Source organism: Panthera pardus, unplaced genomic scaffold (genome assembly GCF_024362965.1).
Source record: "Panthera pardus isolate Hobbes unplaced genomic scaffold, ASM2436296v1 HiC_scaffold_11, whole genome shotgun sequence".
Classification (NCBI taxonomy): Eukaryota; Metazoa; Chordata; class Mammalia; order Carnivora; family Felidae; genus Panthera; species Panthera pardus.
In genome coordinates, this window is record NW_026526666.1 from 4,441,319 (window position 1) to 4,454,249 (window position 12,931).

Genomic DNA, 12,931 nt, shown 5'->3' on the forward strand with positions numbered 1-12,931 from the left:
ACTTTAACCAGGTGAGCTCCCAACCTAGAAAGTACTCACTATTTTGGGTCACAAAAATGATGAGTTTTTTTGGCCCACATTAGGAGACATTGGGTAAGTTCCTTTGTTACTACTCTTGGTGCCTTTATTTCCTCACTTGTAAATTGGGGTGGTAATTCTGCTTCTTCACAGGGCTGTGGTGAGCATTAAATGAGAGAATACTGCACACACTTAGAACAGCACGTGACACATAGAAAGCGATCGGCATATGCTAGCTAGTACCATCCCGTGTTGCTCTGGTCTCGCTCAACCCAGACACGCTGGGGGTGGGGTGGAGGTGGTAACCCATAGGAAAGCACACAGGAAGGAGTCTGTATGTAAAATATCACTCTGATCCAATCACCTGTCAGGATCTATGATCATGGCACACAGACTCTATGGCACTAAAAAAAAAAGTCAAAATTTCTATGAGCCCTGGCAACGACCTTTCTGACAAAAATGTGTGTCATAGCCTCATCATTTATTACTTGACACACAGCGGGTGAGATTTGAAATATCCCTTATTCGCCTTTTCTCTGCATCCTCTTGGTTTCTGTCAGTGGTTCCTGGCACTGAGAAGTGAGGACTGATCTGCTATCTCAGAGCAGGCTGGGAAGAGGAAGTACTTGGGAGGCCAAATCTGAGGAGTCAGCTGACCTCTGCTCGGTGCCCAGGTCAGCCTGATCGTTTCCCTGTACCCACCGCATCCGGCCATTCGTTCCCTCAGCAGTGATATTCCAATCACCTCTCAACCAAAAGGAACAGGCCCACAGACTCTTTCAGAGAGCATCCCACACAGCTTTGGGAAGGACTGCCACTCTGCTCATCCATTCTGCATTGCAGCAGATGCAAAAGGTGAAAAAAGAGGAGGGGTTGTTAGCACCCCCTCTCTCACCACCAGCACCACACAGCTGTTCAGAGGTTTAGTGTTCAAAACCACTTAATATTCCTGCAAGCTCTGTGTCTTTAAAAACAAAAAAAAACAAAAAACAAAACAAAAAAACCCCACAACACTATCCATGACAACTGAGGAAAAAAACAAAACAAAACAAGAAAACCCCCAAAACAACAACGACAACCCCTCCCCCCCAAAAAAACCCTCAACACTAACAGTAGGCTGTTTCGTTCTCAGGCAGGTTTTATATTGAGCATATTCTTTTTAAAAAAATTTTTTTAATGTTTATTCATTTTTGAAAGACAGAGACAGAGCACAAGCAGGGGTGGGGCAGAGAGAGAGGGGGACACAGAATCCAAAACACGCTCCAGGCTCCAAGCTGTCAACACAGAGCCCAATGTGGGGCTCGAACTCATGAACCATGAGATCATGACCTGAGCCCAAGTCAGACGCTCAACCGACTGAGCCACCCAGGCGCCCCAGTATTGAGAATATTTCTTTGTCCACAGGAATGTCTGGTAAGATGTACATTAGATCCTCGGGAAGCATTTCTGTTCACAAATTGAGGCAAGACAGGGTAAACCCATGTCAATCCTGTTTTATTCACCTTTTTTTGAAAATAGAAGTTTATTACTTTATGTCAAAAGCTATCAATCCAAAAAATGAAAGAAACCCACCCACAAATCTAAGGGCATATGTATACAGTGCTCATATGTGGCCTGATCCATGGGCAACCCCCAGGGGGCACCAAAGAGCTATTTCTTTTTTTAGCACATTGGTGTAAGAAATCCTGTGTGCTCTTTCCAGGCCATATAAATCCCAGAAGACAGGTTCTATTATACAGACTTCCTGGGGTCAATCCAGGGCACAGGGAGGTGGGAACTTGTATTACATTATCAGTAATTTGGCTCTTGTCCAAATCTAAGGATAAACCTATCAAGACACAGAGCACTTCAAGAGTTGAATCAGAAGTTGTAAGCAACAATGCCAGATTCTTTTTTGAGAAGCAAATGGTTGTGGCTGAGGCCACCTTATACTGTAGACAGTATCCAGAGATCTAGAGTGGTTCAAGCCAGCCACTGAGAATATAATGCCAGCCAATTAAACTATGTCCCCTAAGCGCACTATGGTCCAGTTATAGATTCTCAGGGTGCCATTTAAACTTCCTGAATTTATTTGAGAAGTAAATCAGGGGTAAAAATGCTAAGACAGAATCACTGCTACAGGCAATTGTCCATGAACCAGAGTGCTCAGAGCATAGCCAACAACACATACGTTTATTGGGACATCTGCTCTTTTTTTTTTTTTTTAAGAGATGTTTTTATTTATTTTTTTTAATGTTTATTTATTTTTGAGAGATAAAGAGAAAGGGTACAAGCAGGGGAGGGGCAGAAAGAGAGGGAGACCGAGGATCCGAAGTGGACTCTGAACTGACAGCACACGGCCCGATGTATCCACGAACCGTGAGATCACGACCTAAGCTGAAGTCAGACACTTAACCGACTGAGCCACCCACGCCCCCTTGGGACAAATGCTCTTAAAAGAGACATCATACTGGTTGGTATAAGAATGGCCACAATCCAGACTAAGCCATGGGTCATACGTTTATGAGACATCACTATCCCTTGGTGCTCCTTCTAATTGGGATAACAATTATTCACCCACGTGACTTACCTTCTCAAAGTCTCGAAGAGCCTGGGTCTGCACCTGAGGGGGTTTTTCAAATGCTCTCAAGGAAGGCATCTGTCCAAAGGGGATCTTCTCACCACTTCTCCAACTCTGTGACTGCACTGGAGGGCCTCGATCTTTAGGGTCACTAAGAAAAGCTGCCGGTAAAACAGAACAACAAAAAATTGTATAGAACAGTGGCATTATGATCCTTCTAACCAGTACCATCCAGCAGAATTTGGTTTCCACAAAGTACAAACCAATTCTGGGCCACACGGAAACAGTTCACATAAAGTAGTGTGTGGCTGACCATATTAATACTGGTCCCCAGTGAAACGCACTAGTCCATGTTTGTGCCCCTTTGTAATTAGAGGCTTTTGCTACTCTATGGAGAAGTGGAGCCTATTTCTCCAGCCTTTGGATCTGGGTTGGCTGAGTGACTTGCTTTGACTGAGAGAATATGATGAAAATGCCACTGTATGAATTCTAGAGACTAAGTCTTGAGAGACCATGCATTTCTGTTCTTGTCTTCTTAGAGCCCCAAGACCACCCTCCTGTGAAGCAGCCCAGTTTACCCTCCTGGAGGAGGAAAGGCCAAGGACAGAGGGAAGGGAGATGCCCCAGCTGACAGCCAGTCACCGAATGCCAGACATGTGAGTAAAGCCGTCTATGGACTCTCAACCCCAGTCAAGCTCTCAAAAGATTGCAGCTATTTGAGTAATCCCAAGTGAGACCAGCAGAGGAAATGCCCAGTTTGTCAACACACAAGGCTGTGAGAAATAATAAATCATTGTTGTTTTAAGCCCCAGGTGGGCAAACTTTTTTTTAAAGGGCCAGATAGTAAATATTTTAGGCTCGTGGATCATACCATCTCTGTCAGAGCTAGTCACCTCTGCTCTTGCAGCTCAAAATAGGCACAGACAATATGTAACTGAACAAGCATGACTGTGTTGCTATAAAACTTTATTTATAAAAACTGGCAATTGGCCCATGGGCTGCAGTTTGTTGACACCTGTTTTTTTGTTTTTTTTTTAATTTTTCTTTTTAACATTTATTTATTTTTGAGACAAAGAGAGACAGAGCATGAACAGGGGAGGGTCAGAGAGAGAGGCAGACACAGAATCTGAAACAGGCTCCAGGCTCTGAGCTGTCAGCACAGAGCCCGACGCGGGGCTCAAACTCACGGACCGCGAGATCATGACCTGAGCCGAAGTCGGACGCTTAACTGACTGAGCCACCCAGGCACCCCTGTTGGCACCTGTTTTAAGCCACTAAGTTTTAGGGTGATTTGGCATGACGAAAGAAGACTGAAATAGCTTCTCTTTAAAAAAAAAAAATCAAGCTACTAGCTAAGAGGTGTTTCTACAAAAATATTTCAGGTCATTATTTAAGAGTAGTAACAATTATTACAACCAACATCTTTAATAGGCATTACAGGTTACAAAGTAGTTTCACATGAATTATTTCATTTATAAAGTTACTACCCCAAGTGAAATAAACTGATGCGATTATTAAATCCATTTTACTATGAGTAAATAAAGGTTCAGAAAGTTTGCATGACCAAGACCACAATGCTAAAAAGTGGCAGAACCAGTCCTATGTTCTCTTCACTCAACCTTCCGAGCGGTCGGCTAATACTGTTAATTTAGGAGCAAAGGGAATCATCACAGGTCTAAGAGTTGAGGGAAAACAGGGCAGGGGGTAGAAATGCAATAATTCCATTAATTAAAGGAAGAATCTCCCTAGGAAAAGCTGCTGCTAACCCCATGCCTGCCTTTGTGAAGTACCATTGTGGAAGCAAGAAATCAGGGCTTCCTAGAAGCAGAGTACACAGAAGACCTCAGACTGAGGTGGACTTAGGGATGTAGACTCAGGTCGAAGACATGGAAAAATACACCTTTTCATGGTTGGCAGAAGGAAACAATGATCCTTTATTACAAACATTCTTTTTTTTAAGTCAGAGAGAATGACAGCCATTGCTATCCACTGAGCTCCATAGACGACATCAGTGCAAGTAAGAGCAAAATGGGCTCTGAAGAAAAATTAACTAGACATACACACACATATGGACAAACGAGCCAAGAGGCAAAATGTCATCATATGCTTTTTCTGTCCTTTCCCTTTTTTTCTTTTCTCTTTCCTTCCTTCCTTGTACATCCTTATCTCCTTTGTCAAAAACTAACTGGCCATATATGCACGGCCACCAAAATCAAAGGCAACAAAAGCAAAAATAAACAAGTGAGGCTACATCAAACTAAAAAGCTTCTGCTCACAAAGGAAGCCATTAAGAATGAAAAGACAAGCCATGGGATGGGAGAAAATATCCCTCCCTCCCTCTTTCTTTTTCCTTCTGCAAACTTGCCAGAAAGAGCACAAGAAAAAGCCTCTAGATATTTCAATCAACTTGGAATTTGTTCTCTGCTAAGAAAAGACAGAAAGAGTAGGAAGACAGAAAGGATCAGGAAAATGATGGCAAGGAGAAAAATGAAGACAATAAAAGGTGAAGAAGAAAATAATGATGAGAGACAGGGTGATTCCAGTGCAGTTTTTTTTTTTTTTCTTGCCGAAAAGTATTTAACTCCCTTTTACACCACTGGTTTTAAAGAAAAAAAGGTTGAAATGTAAGTCCACATGATTTGTTTTTAAAATGGACACTGTACAGTGTCTTCATTTTTGTAAAGTTAACATAGTATCAGGTGTGTCTTCAGATCACTGTCTTTTTGTTTAAAATTTATTTTATTATCTTTTTAATATTTATATGTTCATTTTGAGAGAGCGAGCATTGTGATGGGGGGAGGGGCAGGGAAGAGGGAGAGAGAGAATCTCAAGCCAACTCTGAGCCATCAGTGCAGAGCTGATGTGGGGCTTGATTTCATGAACCACGAGATCACGACCTGAGCCGAGATCGACAGTCAGATGCTTAACTGATTGAACCACCCAGGCGCCCTAATTTTTTTAAAGTAATCTCTATACCCAACACAGGGCTCAAACTCACAACCCTGAGATCAAGAGTAGGATGCTTCACAGACTGAGTCCGCCAGGTGCCCCTACATATCCCTATCCTTACTGGTATTCCCAACAGCCACTCATCTTGCCTGGTAGAGTAGAGGGTTTTAAAATGGAACAGAAATTTAAAGCAGGTTTTATTGGTACACAGCACAAATTAGTTATGGATAGAGGTAGTATTCTGTTTCCATATTCAGTTGTCTTTGATTCAGCTTATACAAAATAATTGTTGTTCTTTTAATTATAGAACAGTCTGTGCTTGCAAATTAATAATAATTATAGTAATAGCAAGGTTGCACCTGTTTTGTTGATATTGTGATATTTCTAGGTAAATGCAAATAAATGCTTTACTTAAGAGAAATTGGAAAAGAATTATTTCTCCCAGAATCAGTTGAAATTAAATAGGCTATCGAATGGAAGAAAATTTGATGAAACAGAACAATACATTACAGTCAGATCAGTGGGATGTGATGGAGGGAAAAGAGCCTTTGAAGCTTGGATATGAATTCTCACCACTTGCCAATTGTGGGAATTCAGGCAAATCTCTTAATTTTGCTCAGCTTCACTGTCACTGTGAAAGTGGGAATAAATAATACCTCACAGAGCTCTTATAAGAGTTAAAAGAAACAATAAGCATCTTCTCTACCCTTCCATTTTTGCCCTACTCCTTTGAGTTTTCACTGCAAAATGGAGGATCTTGATGTTCAAAATGAGTCTAGTAGACCCTTGGAATTTGTAGACTTAGCATATACAATTACAAATGCTAATTGTAAGTGTCTGAAATCCTTAACACATTCAAATTAAAAACTTTTTCCATGCTGTGCATGTGAACCATCTGGGCTTCAAGGCTGGAATGAAAAAGGCAAATGACTTAGCGAAGGAGGCAGAACCCTTAAGTGATTCAAGGTTCTTGTGAAAAATGCTCCCCCAAAGAGAACTATCTTCACTTTGGTTTCATAATTCAGGTAAATCCCTGGCTAATGTTAGTTCAGTAATGATGTGATATTATTATGAATACATTAATAACAACAGTATTTACTGGGTGTTTATTCCTTTATAAGTCTACAATAACAGTTTTTCTCATTTAATCTCACTTATGATGTTGACACTATTATTATACCCATTTATTTATTTATTTTTTCTTCTTTTTTTTTTTTATTTTTTTTTATTTTTTAATATATGAAATTTACTGTCAAATTGGTTTCCATACAACACCCAGTGCTCATCCCAAAACTATTATACCCATTTAAATGGTATGCAAGTAGAGATTTAATTTTAGTGGCAGAATCTATTTTAATCATTTCATAAGTGACTTTAAGCTTGGAATTACAGAATCATAATTTCAATTATGATTTCCTGTGCTGTGCTGGGAAGGTGGATAATCACATGTTATAGTGGTAGGTGCAAATCTGGAAATTCACAAAAAGTCTGAGAATACTGCTATGCTGAATTTATTTTATTTATGTGTTTATTTATTTTAAGTTTGTTTATTTGAGAGGTGGGGGGGCGGGGGGGGGGGAGAGAAGAGAATCCCAAGCAGGCTCTACACTGTCAGCACAGAACCTGACACAGGCCTCGAACTCACTAAAGTGAGACCATTACCAGAGCCAAAATCAAGAGTCAGATGTTTAAGTGACTGAGCCACCCAGGCGCCCCTGCCATGATGAATTTAAGGGTCCATAATTTGAGGGAATTACGATCAGCAGGAAACCAGAATTTATCAAGACCCACAGCCTCCTTACCACGACCAAGAATTTGTCAAGGTAAGACCCACAGCCTCCTTACCTGCTACATGACATGTTCTGGATACCATCTCCCCTTCATCCTCTGCAAAATAATCTCTGTGGAGAGAAACATATTGTTAATTAATGAGATACCCTCAGAGTCCACAGTCCCTGAGGTGGCAAGACACCTACATTCTGTTTTCATTTATTTCTCCACAAGTATTTATTAAGCTCCTACCATGGATTAAGGACAGTGTTAGGTGTTGGAGATACAAAGACAAACCCCACAGGAAGGTTCCTATCCTGGGTAAGAACATGTAAAGACAGCCATTGAACACACAATTCCATTATGAAAAAACAGCAAAGACCCTGAGTCAGAAAGGAAGTTAACTTGTTGGAAGAACAGAGAAAACCAGTGTTGCCACCAGACTGTGCAGGACCTTGTGGGATACAGTAAGGACACAGAGTTTTGTGTGAAGGGCATTGGGAAACCACTGAAGGATTTTAGGTGAGGGAATGAGTGGTAAGTGACCAGATTTTGATTTTAAATAGATCATTCTGGCTGCCGAGTGAGACCGTGTGGAGGGGATAAAAGTGGATGGGAAACGCAAGAGGTTGTGATGGTTTTAACTAAAAGATGCAGAGATGAAGATAAGCAAAAAAATCCAACGTATGTTTAGGAAGTAGAATGGACTCAGAAAACTTGGAAAAACAGATAAAAGTCTATTAATGGGGGGCGCTTGGGTGGCTCAGTCGGTTAAGCGTCTGACTCTCGATTTTGGCTCACAGTTCTTGAGATCAAGCCCCACATGAGGCTCTGCACTGACAGTGTGGATCCTGCTTGGGATTCTCTCTCTCCCTCTCTCTCTCTGCCCCTCCCCCGACTCACACACATGCACACACAGACACACTCTCAAAATAAATGAACATTTTTTAAAGTCTATTAATGGTAATGTTAAAACCACAGTTCAGTAGAAAGATGTGTATTTGTCCAGCACAGTGAATTAAGGTCACCAGACCTAGCAGAGAAGGGAAATTTTTTTTCAAGATGTATTCAACAAATACTTGTCAGGCACCTACTATGTTTTTAGGCACTGTTTTAGGCAGCATGAATATAGCAGTGAACAAAAAGGACAAAAATGCCTGCACTCATGGAAGTTAGAGTAAGGGGAAGCAAAAAGTAAACTGTATAGGGCAACTGGAGACAAGTGCTAAGAAAAATTGAAGTGGGGGATGGGGATAGGGAGTCCTGGAGATATGGGCAGGAGGAAGGGATTGCAATTCTCAGTAGGCAAAGTTTCTCTGAGAAGCAATAGGGTATTTGGGGAAAGAGTCTTCTAAGCAGAGAACATCAAACACAAAGGTTCACAGGAGGGAGCATGCCAGAGTGTTTGGGAGCAGAAAGGAGGCCAGTGAGGCAGGGCAGAGTGAGCACATGGTGAGGAAGGAGGAGGAGGGAAGGTCAAGGAAGTAACAGCAAGGCTGTGCAGGGGGCAGATTGTAAAAGCCTTTCAGGCTGTACTGAAGCATTTGGCCACTGGAATCCTGTGAGTCAAAAAGGGGGTTGAACTGAGTGATGAATGTTTTAAAAGGGCTAGCTACTGTTTTGACAACGGACTAGATGCGGAAGGCAGAAACAGGAAGACAATTGCAATAATCCTACGGGGTGATGCCTTAAACCCTTGGGTGCACCCAGTAAGTTGTTCCAAAAAGAATCGTGTAGACACAGGTGTAGAGGGCTTCTCAGGAAGGCGGAAGAGAGACTGGCATTTGTTTAGAAATTCTCGTCCTTCCTTCTCTGCCTCAAGGCTGGATGTTGGCATGAATCTTCATTTTGTTAAGTTCCAGATGGACATCAAAGTACCAGACAAGGCATGCTGGACTACACACACCACCTGGCGATTTTTTTATTATTCAAAAGCAGATCACCAGCTTGTGGTTCTTCCAGGTCGTCTGCCTCTTTCCCTTCTCTATCCATTAAAAACTTTCCACAAGAGTGAACAATTAAAGAGATGAATGTACTAGTTACAAATTCCTCTCTGTTGTAATAAAGTAGGGGAAGGATACTGAAGCCATCAACCAGAACACTGTCTTGAAAAATTTGAAAAACTTACACTTAACTGCTGCTATGCAGCCATTGGATGGATTCCTTTATATGCTCAGCCTACAGACTTAGGTAGATGACAGTGTTTGTGCCATCAGGAACATGGTCATTCCTCAGGCCAAATTCAACCCAGCCAAAATGTTTTATTTGGTCAGTACAAGGTTGACCCACTCTTAACTTCTCTTAGAAAATGAATGGGTCTAGGGGCATCTGGGTGGCTCAGTTGGTTGAGTGTCCGACTTTGGCTCAGGTCATGATCTCGTGATTTGTCGGTTGGAGTCCCGCATCAGGCTCTGTGCCAAAAGCTCGGAGCCTGGAGCCTATTTCGGTTTCTGTCTCCTTCTTTTTCTCCCCTCCCCCACTTGGGCTTGTTTTCTCTCTCTCTCTCTCTCTCTCTCTCTCTCTCTCTCTCTCAAAAGTAAATAAACATTAAAAAAGAAAATGAATGGGTCTAGCAACACTGGGCCTGCCTTCCCACATAGGGGACAACCTATCACCTTTCAACGAAACATGTGTTCTCCAGTCTGTCACAGTCCCTGTCCTTCCTATCTTTGTAGTCCCAGCTCACATACTCACTTTTGATACCCTCCTGGGTTCTGTGTAGGTCTCTGAGGCTGTTACCCTGGTACAGATCAAATGCAGACAGAATTTCATTTCTGCTTTAACACATAGTCTTGAGAATGGATAAGGCATATGTGGCATATATGTGGCATATATACACACACACACACACACACACACACACACACACACACACATACAATGGAATATTATGCAGCCATAAGAAGGATGAGATCTTTCCATGTGAGACAACATGGATGGAGCTAGAAGGTCTTATACTAAGTGAAATAAATGGGAAAGACAAAGACAATATGATCTCACTCATATGAGGAATCTAAAAAAAACACACACACACACAAATGAAAAAAACAAGCAAAAAGCAGAATCAGACCTATAAATACAGAGAAAAAAGCGATGGTCGCCAGAGGGGAGGGGGCAAAATGGGTGGAAGTGAGTGGCAGATACAGGCTTCTAGTTAAGGAATGAATAAGTCATGGGGATAAATGGTACCATATAGGGAAGATAGTCAATGATATTATAATGGCAATGTGTGGAGACAGCTGCTACACTTGTGACAAACTTGTTGAATCACTATGTTGTACATCTGAAACTAATATAACATTGTATATCAACCACACTCAAATAACATTTTAAAAAGACTATCTTGAGTAACCTAGTTTCTTCAGCGTGCAATTCACTAATCTATGCTGATGAACCACTAACACTGGCTTATAAATCACTTTTACCTCTTGGGCTTCAGTTTCCTCAAATATTTGTAAAGGAACTATATGGATTTTTCTAAGGTCCCTTGCAGTCATTATGCAATTCTATTCTAATAGATGCTTAACCATAAAGCCCATTTTAATACTTTCCAAGGATCTGGGGGACTGTCCGGACATGATCTTGTTTAATCCTCTTTGCTCTGAAGATTCCACACTCCAGATCAGGAGCAGATGACAACAAGGCAAGGTGTACAGGCCCCATGAGATACCCCACCTTCTGCAGCCCCAACCCACACGTACTCTGAGCTAGCTGCCTGCCCACTAGGAATCAGTAAGTGTCAGGGCAGAGAGGTCACTTTGGATGGGCACTGAGTTAATGGGCATACTTACAATCTCAGGAGATTTTTTAAAAATCACTTTAACTCTATTAACAGCTCAAGTTCCCTCTCTTATTGCCCAAGAGTGGGGCTCACCATCTGCTCCAAAAGGTTGGGAAGGAATTTGATGCTCCCCCAGGGAAGGGGAGTGCTCACAGTGAAGAAACACAGGGTATATGTCTAGGGGACTGCAATCTGTGACAACAGCAGATAAACCAAAGTACAAAGAGAACTGAGGTATGCTAGAGGCAGACTCCAAGCTGGGTCATACACACACACACGCACATGTACACTGCTTTGTGAAGCAGTAGTATATGTTGGTAAATTCTTCCATATTACCCAAATCTGGAAAAAACTTGTATGTCCTTGTCCTAGTTGCTCGAATTGAAGTGTTTGTAGGTTTATTTTTTAACATCAGCCCATGGATGACTCATGCTCAGCTAGCATATGGTTCATTAGAGCACTCATACTCTCCAGCATAGATGTACGTATATAATCTTTCTCCCAAGATACTTTTACCTTACATGGTGCTTTTCCTGTATAAATGAGCCATGCTTTCCCTCAATGAGCCTTATCCTTTCTCTCCCTCTACCTCATCAATCTGTCAATACTGATACCAATGCCACTAACGTTACAATTATTAATTTTGCCAAGCCACTCTCTTGCTTAATTTGAAGAACCAAGCATTTTCCAAGTACAACCCACCCACAAGCTGTTCACCCACTTAATTTCCGCATGGTATATTGCCCACGCTTTCTTGATTTGCTGTTAAGCAGCTAAGAAGATATTGGACTCAAACAACACATCGACATTCAATATCCCACATTACTAGCTTTTCCTAGTTTTCCAGGATGGTCAGGTTGACAATAATCAGAAAATAATTGATTCTCTCAAAGCCATCTGCTACACTCTGATACTCTGCTGCTATCAAACTGTGCTCTGAGGATTTTTTTCCAGTAATTTCCTAAATATAGTAGTTTCAATTATGTCAGGAATATCCAAGCACTCAATTTTGCTTTCCTTTGCTTGAAAATGGCCTCACTGACATAGCTCCTTTCTAAAATGTAAGCAGCTGGTCCTGCTTTCTCTCCTAACAGTGTGGGGAGGGGTAGAAACGTGGGTCCTTCTTCCTTACCAAGGGGTAACACGACAATGGAGACTGCAGAGAGATATTTTCTGTAGGGAAGTCATGACTTTCCCTTGCAAACTGCATATTTGGGGTTATTGTCTCATATTTTGGTCTGTTTAATTTGTGGACCCAGAAGAGCAATGCATCTTGTTAACGGACCATATCATTCACAAGCAATGGCAAATGGCAACCATAGGCCTTTACCATTACAAAGTAGGATGTGCAACACATCTTTGACAGTATGAGATAGTGGTATCCCAGGACCATAGTCACCCCCCAAACTATTTCTAAGGAGCTGATGCCTGTCCAGTCCCCATTACCTTCTCCTTCGTCTCACCTAGTAAAATGCTTAACCTACGGGTATTTCTTCCCATAGGGGTATCCAAACTCCCAAAGCGGCAGTTATTTTTAGGTCCTCCCCCCAGGGCAATCACTTCCAACACGCAGTCTGGGCCCCCTCCTTCATTACTCACCACCACTCTTGCTTAAGATCTCTAAACCTGCAGACAAAGGCCATCTCTTGGAGGCATTTTCTATCTTTCAGACTTCTTTGTATATAGATTTTTTTTTATTATAAACAAAAATTCAGAAGGGGGAAACAATCTGCTATAACAGTACTTAGAGCAAAAACCTGGGCCTTGACACTGTTTATAGGGTTTTTCATTCCATCTTATAAACATTTATTGAGAAGTGGCTTATATGGCCAGCCCTGGAAATATAAAGGTGA

At 41.7% G+C, this 12,931-nt stretch overlaps 1 protein-coding gene across 18 annotated transcripts in view; it reads right to left on the bottom strand.

Moving 5' to 3' along the window:
- PDE4DIP (phosphodiesterase 4D interacting protein) overlaps window positions 1-12,931 on the bottom strand; it is a 219,141-nt gene that overhangs the window by 164,130 nt on the left and 42,080 nt on the right. For all 18 annotated transcript variants that reach the window (XM_019458032.2, XM_019458046.2, XM_019458038.2 and 15 more), the window contains exons 2-3: window positions 7,373-7,428; window positions 2,588-2,739 (exon numbers count right to left, since the gene is read on the bottom strand). In XM_019458032.2, the coding sequence (XP_019313577.2) occupies window positions 2,588-2,739; window positions 7,373-7,428 (208 nt within the window). The remainder of the gene's footprint in view (window positions 1-2,587; window positions 2,740-7,372; window positions 7,429-12,931) is intronic.